This window comes from Pipistrellus kuhlii, unplaced genomic scaffold (genome assembly GCF_014108245.1).
Source record: "Pipistrellus kuhlii isolate mPipKuh1 unplaced genomic scaffold, mPipKuh1.p scaffold_m20_p_16, whole genome shotgun sequence".
NCBI lineage: Eukaryota > Metazoa > Chordata > Mammalia > Chiroptera > Vespertilionidae > Pipistrellus > Pipistrellus kuhlii.
This window is the reverse complement of record NW_023425471.1, coordinates 5,255,742-5,274,872: the sequence shown is the minus strand read 5'-3', so window position 1 is coordinate 5,274,872 and position 19,131 is coordinate 5,255,742. Positions and strand designations below refer to the sequence as shown.

Below are 19,131 nucleotides of genomic sequence, written 5' to 3'. Positions count from 1 at the left end.
AGTGTCCTTCATTTTTGGTTCTATAATTTAAGTCAACTTTATTATTAATTGAATACTTATAAGCTATATCCTAATACTGGATAGTTCATGGCTTTGTATAACTTGCTATCTCAAGAGCATATGGCATCTACTGCTCCACAATAAACAGAAACTTCTCATAAGTCAACCCCAGCCATAGGAAAGGAATTACATAAACCAGTACATCCCTGTGCTAGACTCAGCATCACCCTCAAACCTCTACTTGGCTGCACAACCCTTTTGCCTCTAATCTCATCTCCCTATTTCTTTTCCCCCCCTATATTTTATTGATTTTTTTACAGAGAGGAGGGGAGAGAGATAGAGAGTTAGAAACATTGATGAGAGAGTCATCAATCAGCTGCCTCTTGCACAACCCCCACTGGGAATATGCCCGCAACCAAGGTACATGCACTTGACCGGAATCAAACCCGGGACCCTTGAGTCCGCAGGCCAACGCTCTATCCATTGAGCCAAACTGGTTTCGGCTCATCTCCCTATTTCAACACCATTCCATTCTCCCTACTTTGTAATGAGGACGACCTCTTTAAACTTCTACAAAGAAATGTGTGCTATAAAACATGTCTCCCCTCTCACAGGCACTTCAAAGCAGACATGCAAATTAAAGAAAAATCAGCAACATATATCAGCAGGGTAAAGGTCCAAACCAGTACATCTTCCAAATGCCAGTATTCATCAAGTGCCATAAATAGCTGAACAGTCATTGCTAAGAGTTTTCATATACATGTCAATGTGTATATATAAAAATAAACTATCAAAAAGAGAGTATTGCTACATTCTTCTTTTAATATATTTTTATTGACTTTAAAGAGGAAGGGAGAGGGAGAGAGAGATAGAAACATCAATGATGAAAGAGAATCATTGATTGGCTGCCTCCTGCACTCCTCATGCTAGGGATCAAGCCCACAACCCAGGCATATGGCCTGACTGGGAATCAAACCGTGACCTCCTGTTTCATAGGTCAATACTCAATTACTTAGCCATGTTGACCAGGCTGGGCCACATTCTTTTTTAATTGGGCAGCATTTAATTCAATAAACTAAGTATGGTCTTTGGCCTGGAATAAACCAACATTTATCGTGTTCACAAAAGACAAGCTATATCTTTTTATAAACATGATCTCTAAATTTCTTGCAACAATACACAGATTAAAAGAGTAACTTTCTTTCATACTTGCTCAAATATACAACACTAGAGGCCCAGTGCATGAAATTCGTGCACAGGGGTCAGAGGGTCACTCAGCCTGACATGCACCCTCTCCAATCCAGGACCCCTTAGGGGATGTCTGACTGTCTGTTTTTCAGACATCCCTCTTGCAATCTGGGACCACTGGCTCCTAACCACTCGCCTGCCTGCCTGCCTGCCTGCCTAATTGCCCCTAACCACCTCTGCCTGTTGGCCTGATGCCCCTAACTGCTCCCCTGCCAGCCTGATTGCCCCTAACCGCCTCTGCCTGCCAACCTGATTGCCCCTTAACTGTTCCCCTGCTTACCTGATTGTTCCCTAACTGCCACCCCCCTGCCAGCCTAATCACCCCTAACTGCTCTCCCCTGCCAGCCTGATCACCCCTAACCACCTCTACCTCAGCCCCTGCCAATGTGGATTTGTCTTAAAGATTTCCAGTCTAATTACCCTTTTATTAGTATAGATTATATTAGTATAGATGCTAGGAATTATTTAATTATATATACACCAAGATCCAACCCTCTCAAAAAGAGAACAAATAAAGTTTGTTTATGCATGTGATCACACACACATATGCATAAGTAATACTACACTTTATAACCATTTTATTAAAATTTTAAAAGGTATGTAAAATACATGGGTATGATTATGTTAACAGTACAACAGAAATTATCATATCCATTTTTAACTATAACCTGAGATTTAGTGGTTATCCATTGTTTGCTCCTGAAGGGTAAATCTTACCAAAAGCACCAAATTCTCTATTTTGGGGTAAAAGGGTAAAGATTTGAAGGTCTGATTCTAGCTGAAAGAAGAATATACTATAACAAGTCTAATGACTAAACAGCTGCAAATTCTAAAAAGAGTTTTTATTACTCTGACTTAGGCACTAATTTATGTTTAAATTTTCCATCCGATATCTTTTTAGATGCATGAAAGGAAAAAAACAATACTTTCAAGAGCTGTTTTGTGGGTCCCCTCATTCAGTAAAGGGCAGTAAAAAGAGTTTTTAGATGCAATCTCATCTTTTAAAGTATCTCTTTAGACAAACCCTAAGCAATACAAGGTTAAGGAAACTACAGTTTACTTATCCTTGTAACCCAAAGTGCTCTACAGATAGCCACTAGGAATCAGAGTTCACATTTAGAATTGGTTTCCCAAGAGCTTAGATCCCTGTTATCATCTACTCTCACTCTGGACCCATCTGACAGTGTGCATTAACAGTGTGTCTGTGTGAACCACTTCTTATTACAGTTAACAAGAATATTTAACAAACAAGTAGACACATATATGGAAAGATAAAAAAATTCAACTAATAAACCTTTTTTACATAAAAGACAAAAGAGCTTAGGTCAAAATTGTTATAGCTTTAACACTTCCCATTTTTTTAATTGAGGTATAACTGGCATAAAACATTATATTAGTTTCAGGTAATCACTACAATGTAATGAAATATTTGAACACTTATCATCTAAAAGTTAGTCTCTGAATAAAACATGTTCACCACTGAGCAACAGCTATGGAAACTTGAAATAACTTACCTGAATAAATGGTGATTATTATCAGAGTCAAATAATTTATATAATTTGATTCATTCAAGCCTATTAAAGGGTGATAAACTATAAACAATAATAATCATATATTATTATCCCAAGCCCTATTTTATATCAAATACCTATCCACTATAATCTTCAAAACCTGGATTCAGACCCATAAAGTATTCTAAGTTATTGGGTCTACATGAAAAATACTAACTGAATGAAATTCTTCATTGTTCTTAAGTACCTGAACATAAATTCATCACTACTTTTATTTCTTCTCTACCACCTCTTCTCTTCTCATTAGGCAGCTTTTCACCTATACATTGGATAGGCGAAAAAAAAAATAGCACATGATTGTAAAGAACTAATGACTACCGAATCATGATAAAGCAAAGTAATCTCCTTTCTCTGGGTTCACAAATTAATTCTACTCAACAAGCATCATCATTATAGCCAGACAGCTTTAATTATATGCCCACATGCACAGAACAGTACATTAATTTCAAAACAGTTAAACACATTTTTTCTTCTTGTACTTGCCTTATGTCTGCATTTAAGTACAACTCCATAGGCTCCTATAATAAAAAGAAGTAAACAGTTAGAAGCAGTATACCTACTACGACTCTTATAGAAATTTAAGTTCTATTATATTTACACTAGAGACCCAGTGCACACAATTTGTGCACTTGGGGGGTGTCCCTCTCACAATCTGGGTCCTCTCAAGGGATGTCCGACTGCTGGTTTAGGCCCAATCCCAGCCTGGCCTGTGAGGATCAGGCCTAAACCAACAGTCAGACATTCCCTGAGGGATGTAGCAGTGCGCCAAGCGGCAGGCGGCCAGGGAGGAACTAGAGTAGGGGTGTCGAACTCAATCAGAGAAGGGGCCAAAATCTAAAATCCAGCCTAAATCGCGGGCCGAATGGTTTACTGAACAGTCATAAACTGTCATTGTGATGGAAACGCAGCGGAGTGCAGTGATGACAGCGCGGTGCGGGCCACATTGCAAGGCCTGGCGGGACGGATTTGGCCCGCGGGCCTTGTGTTTGACACATGTGAACTAGAGCATTGCTTGTGATCATCACAGCCCACGGCACCTGCTGCCTTCACTTGGAGCCTCTTCTGCCACAGAGTCAGGAGAGGCTCCTGCCGCTGCAGCTGCACTCGCCAGCAGTGAGCCCAGCTTCTGGCTGAGCAGTGCTCCCTCTGTGGGAGTGCACTGACTACCAGGGGGAAACTCCTGCCCTGAGTGTCTGCCCCCTGGTGGTCAGTATGTATCATAGCGACTGATCAAGCAGTCATTCTAATCATTCCATCGTAACAGTACCTTAGGTTTTTATATATATAGATTAGTTATCAGTATATGTTATAATAATGATTCCTAAAATGACAATATTGTGCAGTGATAATGCAAAGAGCTACCTACAAAGCATGGATTTTATTATATATATTTTCATAAACTGAGAGTATAAGCAACTCATTTCCTCAACATGTACTTTTACAGGTTTCTCTTTTAAAGAAATTTTCACTGGAGACATTTTTAATTTATACTTAAATTATTCTAGAGACAACATTTGGGTATAAGAACCTTGGGAGTAGATGAAAATTAATTCAAAGGATTCTAGAAAACTTAAAATTTAAGAGCTAATGATTTCTTAGCATGGAGCTTACCAAATATGCTATCTATAATATCCTAGGAGACAAATAAATCCTCTTCTACGATACTGGAATATTTTTCCTGATTGGCAAAACAATATAGGCCTTAGCATTCCAATTAATAACTAATCAAAATTGATAAATTTTTGCCATTAATACTCAATTCAAGGGCATATGCCACAAGCAGTTCAAGAATCTCTGGCCATTTATAGCCATGCACTCCCATTTTATTTGATTATTTTGATGAAATTCATCATCTTTTGGGTTACTTATTATCCAGCCAGTAAACTACTTCCTTAGAGACAGAATACAGAGTTGACAGCAAGTTATTCAGAAAACTGAGGTTAAAGTTATACTGTGAATATCTAATTGGAAGAATCAGAAGGTAGATTCCGCTTGACAGTTTTAGAGAGTTTGCTTGACAGTTTTAAATTTCCTTAATATATATTTGTATTTCTTAGCCAAAAAGCATCTGAGGTAGTTTACACAAAAAACAAAAACAAAAAAACAAAACACACACACATAGCAATAATGGTTCTGGCTACAACTTAAACTGAAATATTCTGATTTATATAACAGTCTGGTAATTTTAGTTAATCTGAGCCAATCCCTGAGAAGATGATCACATATAAATACACAAATAAACACAAGGTTAGGATATAGAAAACTTAAACTCAGATTCTGGAACATTCCAAATGTGTTATACTACAGTGGTTGGCAAACTCATTAGTCAACAGAACCAAATATCAACAGTACAACGACTAAAATTTCTTTTGAGAGCCAAATTTTTTAAACTTAAACTTCTTCTAATGCCTCTTCTTCAAAATAGACTTGCCCAGGCCATGGTATTTTGTGGAAGAGCCACACTCAAGGGGCCAAAGAGCTGCATGTGGCTCATGAGCCGCAGTTTGCCGACCACGGCTCTCTGAGATGACCTTCTCCTGTCAATAGTTTATTGCTTAAATCTAACTGTAATACTTCTTTGCGGGGGGGGGGGGGGCACCAATAACAAATAAACAAAAAGGCAGCTATTATAAAACAGATAGTAGGTAAGATATGGACAATAAATTTTATTTACATAATTAATATTCATGAAGAAAAGGAAAAGGCATTGACAAGTGAAGGAAGAATGATCCATTCTCTTAATATGGTTTCAACTTCAGATCTTGAAGCAAACACCCAATGATTAGACTGTGTTTTAACTGCTTTTAGTTATTTTATGTTTTATTTAAATTCTTTATTGTTGAAAGTATTACATGTCTCCTTTTCCCCCCACTAACCTCACCTCTGCCCAGCACAGGCTCTCACCCCCCATACTGTCTGTGTCCATTGGTTATGCTTACTGTATATGCGTATAAGTCCTTTGGTTGATCTCTTACTCCCCCTCTTTCACCCTACATTGCCTTCTCTCTGAGGTTTGACACTTAGTATTAAAATCTAAAACAGCTTTGCTGTTCACATTGGTAAATTTTTAAAACTTCTTTTGAAATTTCAAATTTGTTTGAAAATTCTGAAATATGAAATTTTTGTAACAGTTGCTTTAAAGATATAAATGCTAAGAAACCATAATTATAGTCATTTATCTCATTAACAGAATCATTTATCAAAATCTCCATAAAGTTATCTTTAAGTAAGGAGCAGAAATTACTAAAATGAAGAAATAAAAAAGACTTATGAAAATTAATTACCATATTTCATCTAATCAATGATGTCATTGAATATAAGCATAATTTTATGTACTAGGGAAGGAAAAATGCTGCCAATTAAACCATAATATGCTGATTATAATATACATCTGATTTCAAAGACATTACAATATGACCAAATTGTGTGCCTCAGAATTTATAAAATGTGATTTGTCATTCCCAAAGACGGACAGAAGTTATTTATTCACTTATTTACCATGTAGTAAGTAAAATTTAACTTATACAAATAAATTTTAACCTACTGACAATAAGCCTAGCTGATATAAAAATAAAATGTAACCAAAAAATTCACGGTTCCTAATGAAAGAATGAAATGGATCTTATAACATAGAAACCCCTGAAACCTGTATGTTCATGTTGACCAATGTCAACCCAATAAATTAAATAAAAAAGAAATGAAATTAAAGAAGCCTCAAGAAATTTCTGATTTATTAAACTTTAAGGGGTTTTTAAATGTTTTCAACTTTCAATTTGAGAGTAATTCTCAACTTCCAATAGTTGAGAGTAATTTTATTTTTAATATCTTGCTCTTAGGTCCTTATCTAAATTGATGCAGATTAAATTAATAGGACCTGAATTATTAACATTTTTTGGTGGTAGGTATAATTGAATATTGCTAAAAAAAATTCAAGAAATGCTAAACTTACCTTCACCTACAACCCCAAGGATCTCAAATTTATTCATCACATTACCAATGTTAGGAATCTTCATGAAGACAAACTCCTCTTTTGATGCGAGCCACAAAACATGGCATCAAAAAAGAACTTCTGAGAAAGTTGTCTAGTAAGTAGAACAAAAAAATGAGCGAAGGAAGAAATTCTCACAGGTTGGCAGGAACTTTCACATATTTCTTCTATTAAATAATTCCCTGAAAGAACAAACATTTAAAAGCCATTAGTTTTATATTTCAGTAATCAAATAAACTAGCCTATATTTTTATACAGTTCTTTTAAAACCATATTAATGTTTCACATACTAAAAAAAGAAAAAAGACAGAATCATAGAAGGGAAGAATCCATAATGGAACATAAATGAACAAATGTAGTTAACTGTATTTGAAACGAGTAATGTAAACACACTGAGTGGGGCCAGAGGAAAAAAAATTAACCTTATGTAATTCTTGAAAACAATATTTAATACCATACTCTTCTTAGACAAAAAATAAATACAAATGCATATTATATTTTACTTAGGTAGTTGTTTTAAACAGATATATGAAACTTCTTTATATGTATTCTAGGATTAAGCAAATAAGTATATGTATTGTGGATAATATGAGTTTGGTTCCTTATTCTCATAAAAAGAAGTTACGAAAATAAAAAGGGGGAAGTCCCTGGATAGCATTGCTCAGTGGTTAGAGCATCAGCCCACACACCAAAGGTTCAGGGGTTTGATTCCCGGTCAAGGGCACGTACCTAGGTTGCATGTTCAATCCCTGGCCCTAGTCTAGGTGCATGCAGGAGGCAACCAATCGATGTGTCTCTCTCACATTGATGTTTCTCTCTGTCTCTCCCTTCTTCCCTTCCTCCTTTCTATTCTCTGTAAAAGCAATGGAAAATATATCCATGTATCCTCAGGTGAGGATTGACAAACAACAACAACAATAAAAAAAAAAAAAAGAAAAGAAAAGGGAGAAGGCTTGGAATTACAATTAACCACAGAAGCTCATTCTTAATATAGAGAGATATAGAAATAGACATAAGAGTGTGTAAGTATAATACACACACACACACATACACACACACACACACACACATTCCTTAGCTCTATCTGCTGAGGGAGCCTGGAAGCAATGACACTGCTAATGAGTCAATGAAAGGAACCAAGGTTCCTGGGAGAAATGGCTGATTTCCAGGCTACAACAGAAAGTAAGAAAATCCTCAAGGAATAATGGGGGCATGTCTAAAGGACACAGTAGTCTGCCAAAGAGACTCCCACTGGTGAAATGAGGAACATTTGAGCAACAAAATAAATGTAGTGGTAGGTTATAATCCATAGAAGTATAAAAAAGTGCACCAATCCTTACTGACATAAATAAATGGGGGAGAAGAAAAAGCTCTTTCTAAGAGTAAAATTCCAAATAATAAATTTGATGAAGAAATAAGAAAAATCACCATTTGACAAACCACCCTGACTATAATTATTTCAGGCAAGTATCAATATATGATAAAACTAGTGAAAGTATGATGGAAAATAGAGTTATTATTCAGTCTCAAAGTAGCTCCCTATAAGATACCTATCGATTATAAAGGAGAAAATAGTAATTTCATAGTAAAGAACCCTGCCAAACACTATCTTAAGTGATCAAAATTAACATTGTTAGTAATAGGACAAATCAACACCATATGCCTCCTGATAGGATGCATCACAATATACTCCTGTAGCATTACTTCTTAAAAAGGTAAAATCTAAATCTCAGCAGAAACAGCAGCAGACAAGCCCAAACTAAGGACATTCTACTAAACTAGAGGCCTGGTGCACAAATTCATGCACATTGAAAGGAAATTAATTATAAGAAATATTTTAGAGGCAGGGAGGGACCACCGGAGGTTGGCTCCAGGGTGTGTCTGGCCCATCTCCCCCAGTCCTGATCAGCCAGACTCCAGCAGCAAGCTAACCTATCAGTCAGAATGTCTGCCCGTGGGTGATCAGTGCACATCATAGCAACTGGTCCAGCAGTCGATGAACAGTCAGACACTTAGCATATTAAGCTTTTATATACACAGATAACTGGCCGGTATTTTTTAAAAATGTCTGCCATGAAAGACAAAGAATAACTGATGAACTATTCCAGAAAAGAAAATTAAGAGTCATGAAAACTAAATATAATGCATTATCCTAAATTGGAATCTGGACAAGAAAAAAAATGCTATAAAGGGTAACTGATAACATTTAAATGTCTACAGATTATATAATATTATGTCAATGATTATTTTGATAATAGCATAGTGGTTATGTAAAATAATTCTCTTGTTTCAAGAAATTACAAAATAGGTGAAAGTGGTCAAAAGGTACAAACTTCTAGTTAAAAAATAAATAAGTCCATTGTGTCTATAGCTAGTACACTGATGGTAGGAATGTAAACTGAGACAAGCTTTCTAAAGTGTAATATGTCCATAATTAACGGCTTTAGAAATGTTCATATCCTGGATAAATGTATCTGACAAAAATCTATATCATTTTATTTTTTAAATATATTTTATTGATTTTTTTTACAGAGAGGAAGAGAGAGGGATAGAGAGTTAGAAACATTGATGAGAGAATATCATCAATCAGCTGCCTCTTGCACCACCCCTACCTACGGGGATGTGCCTGCAACCAAGGCACATGCCCTTGACCGGAATTGAACCTGGGACCTTTCAGTCTGCAGGCGGACACTCTATCCACTGAGCCAAACCGGTTTCTGCTACAACATCATTTTTAAATGTAAAATATTAGACACAGTCCCTTTAAAAATTAAGAACCTAACAAGTTGTCTTACAACTAATACTTATTAATATTATTATTAAACATTATCCTGGTGAGTTCTTGCCAGCTCAGTAAAATAAGAAAAAAAAATAAATGATTAAAATATATAACACTGGAAAGAGGGAAACACAATAGTATTTATAGATATTATTATCTACATAAAAAGTTCAGAGAAATTTTTAAATTATAAGTGTTAGCAAGGTAGCTAAATATAAATTTAATATACAAATATCAACTGCATGTATAAACATCAACAAGAAACAAAATTTAGGTTTTTAAAATCACATTTATAACAAAAAAGTAGTTTGGGATTTAACAAAACATATTCAGGGCCTCTATTCAACCATATGGAGTTATCCTAAATAAAAGGAGTTATCCCACTTTTAAGCTAGGAAGAATCAATATTCTCCATATTAACCTATATAGTCAATGCGATCTCAATCAAAATCCCAGTGTTTTCTAAAATGTGTGAAAGAGCAGAGTTCCAAGTACAGTCCATACTCGCCTGAATAAGAAAAGAAGGCTCAGCCTTGAGGTTATGATCTGGCAGTATGCCCTACCAAATATATTGAGGGTTAGAACTGAGCTATAGAAGGTAAGACAGGAAGCTCCTGGCACAGATATAGACAAATTAAACAATAGAACTGACGTGAGAACCCAGCAGTAGACTATGCCTAACTTTAATATCCCTACAGCTCTGCTTTCAACTCCACTGAATTCAGTTTGTTTTCTATGCAAAAGTCTTTGGGATAAGTCAGATCATGTCACATCTCTGCTCAAAACTTTCCAATGGCCTCCCTTATCATTAAGAGTGAAAGTTCAAGTCCACATCAGCCACACGTCCTTAACCTGCGCTCCTCTGAAATCATTTCCGAATAGTCTCTCTCTCGGTTTGCTTCACTTCAGCCACACACATAACAAGAAAGTCACAGTTGTCCCTAATCCTAAGTATTTCTTTATCACTCTAACATTTATTTTAGGTCAATTCTTATTAACTTATTTTTCATTCAATATTTACAAAAAAATGCTTTTGAAAAAAGGCAAGAGAAAGCAGACACTATTATTTTAGAAACATTTAATGTAGTAAAATCATACATTTTAAAAAGTGACCATGGCCAAAACCGGTTTGGCTCAGTGGATAGAGCGTCGGCCTGCAGACTAAAGGGTCCCGGGTTTGATTCCGGTCAAGGGCATGTGCTTTGGTTGTGGGCACATCCCCAGTGGGGGACAGGGGGTACAGGAGGCAGCTGATCGATGTTTCTCTCTCATCAGTGTTTCTAACTCTCTATCCCCCTCCCTTCCTCTCTGTAAAATATCAATAAAATATATTTTTTTAAAGAAAAAAAAGGTGACTATGATATTTAGAGAAAATTATGTCAATTTCAGAAGAAATTAATAAATATTTTATTCATTCATTTATTAAATAAACAATTACTCACTGACTAACATGTTTCAGGAAATAAATAAGACACACAAGACAGTAGTGAGCATAGGCCCTCATGGAGATTTAGATTTCGCTGAGGAAGGAAAAATGTAAAAATATTATCAGATACTGATACATTCAGAGAGGCCTCTCTAAAAAAGTGACATCTGAGGTAAAATATCAATAACAAGATGCAACCCATATGAAAATCTAAGTCAGTCACATTCCAGATAAAAGATGCTCGGAGTGCTTGAGAATGACTCATTCTTTCATTTTCTATGACTGAATTGGAAGAACACCAGGAAACATGCAAATATTCCATTTTCTGCCAATAATATATATGGCTTGTTTCAAAAGAAACTAGAGATAAAGATTAAATCATTCCCACAAAGAAGATTCAGCACCCCAAAAGTTCTATATGTAAGTATATGTAAAGAACATTTGGTCCCACCTATTGCCCTGTGGAAATCAAAACTGAATAATGCAAACTAGGAATCAGAATTTAAACGTGAGAGTAGATACACAATTCAGGTGTCAAGAACAGTCTTTTAATTACTAATATCCACACAGAGGGGAAAATATGCCAAATTGAATTTAACTACGTAAACAAAAAGGGGGCAACATAGTAGAGCCCACAAGCACAGAGAGCTACTTGGCAGGTCTGACAAGCTCAGGGACTGAAGGTCATCTCAGGCCTATAGCTTCCTTAGCAAAAGTCAATATTTACCTTCAGTGAGCCTCATCCATTGTTCTTATGTATCTAGAATAACATATCTTCGAATAATTTTCTTTTCCAGACTCCTGGAAGGCACAACCACTGGCACCACAGCACAAGACCACAAGACTCCTCGTTGTTACATCACATCTTTAGGTACTGTAAATTTTAATATATATATATATATGTGTGTGTGTGTGTGTGTGTGTGTGTGTGTGTGTGTGTGTGTGTATATATATATATATATATATATGTATAAAATTGACTTTTTTTTTTTTACAGAGAGGAAGGGAGAGGGAGAGTTAGAAACATCGCTAAGAGAGAAACATCGATCAGCTGCCTCCTGCACACCCCCTATTGGGGATATGCCCGCAACCAAGGTGCGTGCCCTTGACCAGAATCGAACTTAGGACTCAAGTCTGCAGGCTGACAATCTATCCACTGAGCCAAATCCGTCAGGGCTAAGTACTGTAAATGTTAAATGTTACCTGTTCTGTACCCACCAATATAAAATAAACTAGAGGCCTGGTGCATTAAACTCATGCACTGGGGTGTCCCTCAGCCCAGCCTGTACTCTCTCCAATCTGGGACCTCTTAGAGGATGTCCAACTGTTGGTTTAGGTCCGATCTCACAGGGATTGGGCCTAAACCAGCAGTCAGACATCCCTCTCACAATCTAGGACTGCTGACTCCTAACCACTCGCCTGCCTGGCCACCTGTTTGTCCCTAACCACTCTGCCTGCCAGCCTCATTGCCCTCTAACCGCTCCCCTGTTGGCCTGATCACCCCCAACTGCCATCCCCTATAGGCCTAGTCCTCCCCAACTGCCCTTCCCTGCAGGAGTGGTCACCCCTAACAGCCATCTTATGACAGCATGGGGGTGGCTATCTTGTGACATGAGGGAATGAGGGTCAATTTGCATATTACTCTTTATTATATAGGATATGTTTCTCTGTTTTTCTTTTTATCCGATCCCAGAGATTTCCCCACTTTGCTTTATTCTACCACCAATGTATTCCATGTAACCCCTTTATGTCTTCTCCTTTGATTCTAAGTGTATAAAATAACTGCAAAACTGCCATTCTCTGGAGCATTTTCTCAATCTGTTGAAATCTTGTTTCTGAGCATGAATTCAAAATTTTGGCTGAAATAAACTCATATAAAATTTTTCTATAGATTTGGATGTTCTTACGCCAACAACTACGATTTTATGTGAATAATACTGATTAATTTCTAAGGCATAAAAATTTGGATGAAATGTCCCTTTAAAGATAAATACACATTCTGGAGGGAATACTTTTTAAAAACAGCCCTAAGACCCCAAAGATTTAACATGATCGTGAAGAATTACCTGGCTGAAATAAAGGCAAAAGAAAAGAACCCAGAGAGGTAGTCTAAACACTCAAAATGATTTTAGGACTCTGGCACTTGAAGGTCCAGGGGGGGAAAAATGGGGGGAAAGACAGCTTGCTTTTAAAACCCTTACAAATCCATGGGCAAAAAATGTCAAAGGCAAAAGGAGGAAGTTTGGTTAAGACACCACTCACTTGAAACAGAAACCCTAAAGAGCTATACTCCCAGGTCAGAAAAAATCTAGAAAGAAATCAGCCCTTGGACAGACTTAAATGATAGCTTTATGTCATCTGGGTGACCTAAGTAAAGCTGTAAGTGTACCTTGGATTGTTGTATTGAGTTGGTTCCACATTCACATTGGTGGTGCCACCAGCTATCTGGTTTGAAGCAAGTGGGTAGGGTGGGGGTGAAGGTGCAAAAAAAAGCAAGACTCTGCAGAAGATTCCACCAATTATCAGAAATAGCCAATAAAACAACTATAATGTTTAATTAATAAAAACTCAAGGTTCGAACATTTTGACAGGACTTGAAAGACTAAAGGTATAAAAACAAATTTGAAAAAATAAATTAAGAATTCTAGAACTGCAAGTTAGAATAATAGCAAAGGAATTCAGCAGACAGTTAAAAGAGAAAAATATCAGAATATAAAAGATTTTAAAAACTTGACCAAATGAACATATAAACTGGAGCAAAAAATATAGAATATCTTTTATTTTCTCCAAGTGCACATAGAACATTTAAAAAAAAGACTGATACTGTTCTAGGCCATAATGCAATCCAAAACAAATAACAAGGATTGAAGTGCCAGGATGCTGTTCTCTCTCTTCTCCACAATTCAAGTATGGAAAAAAAAATCAATGCAAGAAATAATTTTTAAATGTTCTTACATTTATAAATTAGTACAGTCTTAAAATAATCCATAAGCCAGTCGAAGAAGAAATCATAAAAGGCATTTAAAAATGCAAATTTATGGGAAGAAGCTAAGCTATGCTTGGGGGCAACTGAGAACCTTATATATGCATAGATCAGAAAATAATTTTTTAGAAAATTAATAAACAAAGCATGAATCTCGAGAGCTTTAAAAAAAAGAACAGAAAAGCAAATGCAAAGAAAATATGAAGAATTAAATAATTAAGAGCAGAAATTCATGAAATAAAAAATACATGAAGGGGTTCAGAACAGGTATATATAAATTGGAGGCCCACCTGACTTCCTAGGAACCAGGAGGTCATGGTTAGATTCCTAGTCAGGGCATATGTCTGGGTTGTAGACTCGATACCCAGTGTGGGGCATGCAATTCAAGTATGCAAATCATGAAAGCTGAACTACATTGTTTGGGGATGCATATATACGTGGTAAATCTATTTTAAAAATAAGAAGTAAATCTATTTAAAAATAAGTGATCAAGGAAGTGTTTCTTCTAAAAATCAGGACATTACTTACTTCCAGGGAGGAGTTGAGATTGAGAAGAGATATTTAATGAGATTGGGTATCTGGCAAGCTGCAATTGATAAAAGCTATAGGAACTATCAAGAAGAAGGTAGACCACCACCCATCAGATTTATTACTTAAAATAGGCAGTGACTGCTCAATCCAACTTAGTAACTAATTTCTCTTAAATGTAACCCCCTTAGTTTCATTATATACTCACATTATATACTCACATTAGCATGCTGAGCAACACACCCCATGTCACCATGATCTGAAATGAAAAGCCCATAAAAGGACACAAATGGCCAATGGAACTCCTCTGAAAAATCTCCACCCCTTTCCAGAGAAGATCCTGAATATCCCTCCTCTATTGAATACCGTACCCCCACCCCAATTAAATAAAGGAAGCAAATTCTGCTAAAAAGGAGGGGGGTGCTCTATCTGTGGAGTAGCCCATTCTCTTACTGCTTCCCTAATAAACTCACTTTCACTTTCAACTCTATGCTAGCTCAAGTTTGAATTCTTTCCTTGGCAAAGACAAGAAGCCAGAGTGGGTTGTGGACTTTCGGGTCCCCAGACCCCTCCCATGCTGTGTCAATAACGGCATTCTGGAACGATGATAATGTTCTATTTCTTGATTTGAGTGACAGATAAATAGACATTAATGAGAGTGTATATTTATATTTTACGTATTTCTATGCTGTTATATTCCACAATAAAACAAATTTTTAAGGACTCAAAGAAAAGAGTAATTCTGACAATGACATCATACATAAATAATCATGTTAGGGGCAGAAATAACTTTTGGGGACCAGCTATAATTATGGGAAATATTAATCATGCTCTGTTAACCATGGCAGTTCTGTTCTGATTAGAGAAAGCACACTCTAACCTAGCTGAGAGTTGTACGCCCTAGGACATGGTAGCTAACACAGGAATGCAATCCATCCTCCTGTCCCAAGAACTATCTATCATTACGGAAAGATTTACAACCTCGTGGTGAGGCAATCTAGTCCTGGAGGCACCTGCTCTTTATAATCTCCAGCCCCTATTGCCCATAATCTGGTCCAGGGGTGCCCATTGGCACCCTACCTCTCTAATGCCCGCCCCCCCGCCCATATGACTTGTAACCTGTAATGATTATCCTGTGCCTACTTTCCCACCCCTGTAATTCCTACTTTCCCACGTAATCTTTGTCCTTCTATCAAATATAAGCAGCTGGCTTAAGGGTAGAGGCAGAGCAGATTTTTGTGGATGACCTGCTGCTCTCCTGTACTGTTGGCCTTACTGGAATAAACACTTATATGATTCAAGTCTGTCTCTGCTTCATTGGCTCATGTAGTGACAGGCAGCCTGGACCCCTTGGTTGTCCAGTTACAGTTCCTTGATAATTTACATGGAAGTAAAAGATAAACAGTGGCCAAAAAAGTTAAACTAAACTATACTTCTCTCTGAGGCACAGACTCCACAAAATGTACTGTGTCTAGTGCTGGGTATCAACAACAAAACCCGAAACTCCCCGTGATGGATAAACAGAAGCTGGCTATGCCCTTAAAGAGGAGCTGGTGAGGAAACTAGGTGAGTTGAGCTCAATGAGAGAGTATTGACATCCAAATGCCTGAAGACTTTGCAAAAGAGGGAGTAGAGCAGGAAATACCATTTGAATTATTTCAGAGGAAAGAACTAAGATCAGTGATAGAAAGGAAAAAGATAGATTTCAGCACAGTAGTGATTTGACAACAATGAACCATTGACGGTTACTCATTCGTTTTATAAATACCTGTCAGAGACTTATAGTGGACCAGTCCATTTATAGAGCTTTCAGTGAACACAGCAGTGAACAACACAGACATGGCCCCTGCTCTCATGGAGCCTACTGAGGGAAACAGGCAAGCATGATCATTCCAGACGGTGAGCAGATTTGCTACCCCAAAATATGCCTCTTTGGCATAAGCACTATTTTGAGTTAAAGGCAATCAAAACTCAACACATTCAGGAAAAGCTCTTTACCTCCCCCCTGGACTGCCTAAATTTATAAGGGAAATGGGGCCTGTACCAGGAAGAAAGCAGTTACCACACTTTTTTTTTTTTTTTTTTTTTTTTTTTTTTTTTTTTACCAATATAACAAAGCAACCTTTGTTTTCCAAAAATCTTCTCTGGCCTTTCCCCCTCTGTATGCCAGAACCTTATCCCTTTCCCTAGCTCAGGATGTTATATAAGCTTCAGTTACCTGGCTGCTCTTTGCATCTTAGTATATTCTTATGAGGCCCCATATCTATATAAATTGGGGCTTTTTTCCTTTAATCTGTCTTATGTCAATATAATTGTTTAGACCAGCCGAAGACACTAGAAGATGAAATTTTCTACCCCTAGATCAGTGACAAGGATTATAAAGAGGGAAAAAACAGTCTTATGGTAGAAAGCTATGGCAGTTGGGGAGGGATAGGATGGTCTGGGAAGTAAGATTTGAGTGAAATCTGTTTAATGTAAAAAAGCAAGCCAAGGAACAAGGATGTGAAAAGAGCATTTAAGGCAGTACAAAAAGCGGTACAGAACTTGATTAATTCAAGGACAGAGAAGATCTGTAACCTGAAGCACAGCAGACAAGAGAACTAAGGGGGAACAGGAAGAGACCACTGGACAGTTTCGGCCTTCATAAAAAGGGTCCTATACTAAACTAGATGTGCTCTATGGTTCCTTCCAAAGCAAAGATCTAAGAATTTCTCAAAAATAATTTACGTTTTGCCCTAGCTGGTTTGGTTCAGGGTCATGGGTTCGATTCCAGTTAAGGGCACATACCTCGGTTGCAGGCTCCTCCCCAGCCCGGTCCCTGGTCAGGCGCACTCAGGAGGCAACCAATCAATGCTCTCACATCGATATTTCTCTCTTTCACTCACTCTAAAAATCAATAGGAAAATATCCTCAGGTGAAGATTTTAAAAAATCATTTGAGTTTTTTATTACTAATCACTAACTTCATAAATAACAGAATGCATTTTAAAGCAAATTTGTCTTGCACTAAGAAACACATCTAAAAATAATTAATCTTGCCTCTGCGTTGGCAAGTAAGCAGGTATCTACCCACAAGAACTGACAGAAACATAAAGCTTATGATTTATTTCATATATCATTAGAACTAAATTTAAGAGACACCTGAGCCTTGAATGTTTCCTTTGTTGTTGAAATAATAACCTTCATCTCAACGGATCTTTTCTTCTTCCAAAAGAGAGTACAAAAATCAGTTGAGTTTTATTCTTGTTTCTGGTATTGTTTTTATACATACAAATGAGAGATAATACACTCCATTTGCTTGCTTTTTTTTTAATCCTCACCCAAGGACGTGCTTATTGATTTCAGAGAAAGAGGGAGGGAGAGAAGGAGGGAGGGAAGGAGAGAAGGAGGGAGAGAGAGGAGGGAGGGAGTGGAAGGAGGGAAGGAGGGAGGGAGGGACATTTGATGTGAGAAACATTTATCAGCTGCCTCTCCTATGTGCCCCAAATAGGGATAGAACCACAACCTAGGCCTATACCCTGATCAGAAATCAAACCCACAATCTCAGTGTATAGGATGACATTCCAACTAACTGAGCCATACTAGTCAGGGCCCCATTTGTTTTCTTCCTGGACGCAACCACCTGACCAATAATTACCGTATTTTTCGGACCATAAGATGCACTTTTTCCCCCCAGAAGTGGGGGGGAAAAGTCCCTGCGTCTTATGGTCCAAATATAGCCTACACATATACTTTAAAAAAAAAGTTTTTTTACTTGCCCGGCTCTGTGTGGTCTCTGTGTGCTTGCCCGGCTCTAAAATGGTTCTAAATGCTGCTGTTTACTTTACAGGGTTGATTACATATGTTTATGACTGTGATGTTGAGTTTTAATGCACATAAAATATTTTAGGACACTATTTGTTTCAGAATCTTTTTTTCTTCATTTCCCTTCTCTAAAAACTGGTGCGTCTTATGGTCCGGAGCGTCTTATGGTCCGAAAAATACGGTAATAGGATATTTTTTTAAAATATATTTTATTGATTTTTTTTGCCCCCCTCCTTCCCTCCCACACATCCCCTCCCTCCCCAGAGTTTTGTGTCCATTGGTTGTACTTATATGCATGTATAAAAGTCCTTCGGTTGATCTATTATCTCTCCCACCACATGACCTCACTCATTTGTGGATGATAAAGAACATTATAAACTGATGAACCAAAAGATAGATATAGAGACAGTATATCAACAAGTAGACTGTCAGATTACAGCGGGGAGGGGAGGAAGATCTGGGAGAGGATACTTTTTATGCTTTATTCTCCCAATAGTGGAGGTTCATTTGAGAGGCTCACTGCATGTAATCTGTGCATGGGTAGGGTCCCTAGGCCTGGCTAGCGATCAGGACCAATTGGGGCCTTCCTTCCCCTGGCTGCTGGATGCGGGCCAGTGACTTCCTTCTTTCCACACCACCCCCTGGTAGTCAGTGCATGTCATAGGGAGCAGTCGAACTCCCAGTTGGTTGAATTCCTGAGGGGACAATTTGCATATTAGCTTTTTATTATATTGGAGAATATATTCTCTAATTCAGTTCTCATGATTAAATCAAACTGATATTTAACTATCATGTATAGCATACA

The 19,131-nt window shown here is 37.3% G+C and overlaps 1 protein-coding gene across 2 annotated transcripts in view; it reads right to left on the bottom strand.

Annotated features, from left to right (window-relative positions):
- CDKL5 (cyclin dependent kinase like 5) overlaps window positions 1–19,131 on the bottom strand; it is a 143,535-nt gene that overhangs the window by 80,254 nt on the left and 44,150 nt on the right. For both annotated transcript variants that reach the window (XM_036439589.2, XM_036439590.2), the window contains exons 2-3: window positions 6,769–6,989; window positions 3,303–3,337 (exon numbers count right to left, since the gene is read on the bottom strand). In XM_036439589.2, coding sequence (XP_036295482.1) covers window positions 3,303–3,337; window positions 6,769–6,832 — 99 coding nt within the window. In that variant the 5' untranslated portion in view covers window positions 6,833–6,989. The remainder of the gene's footprint in view (window positions 1–3,302; window positions 3,338–6,768; window positions 6,990–19,131) is intronic.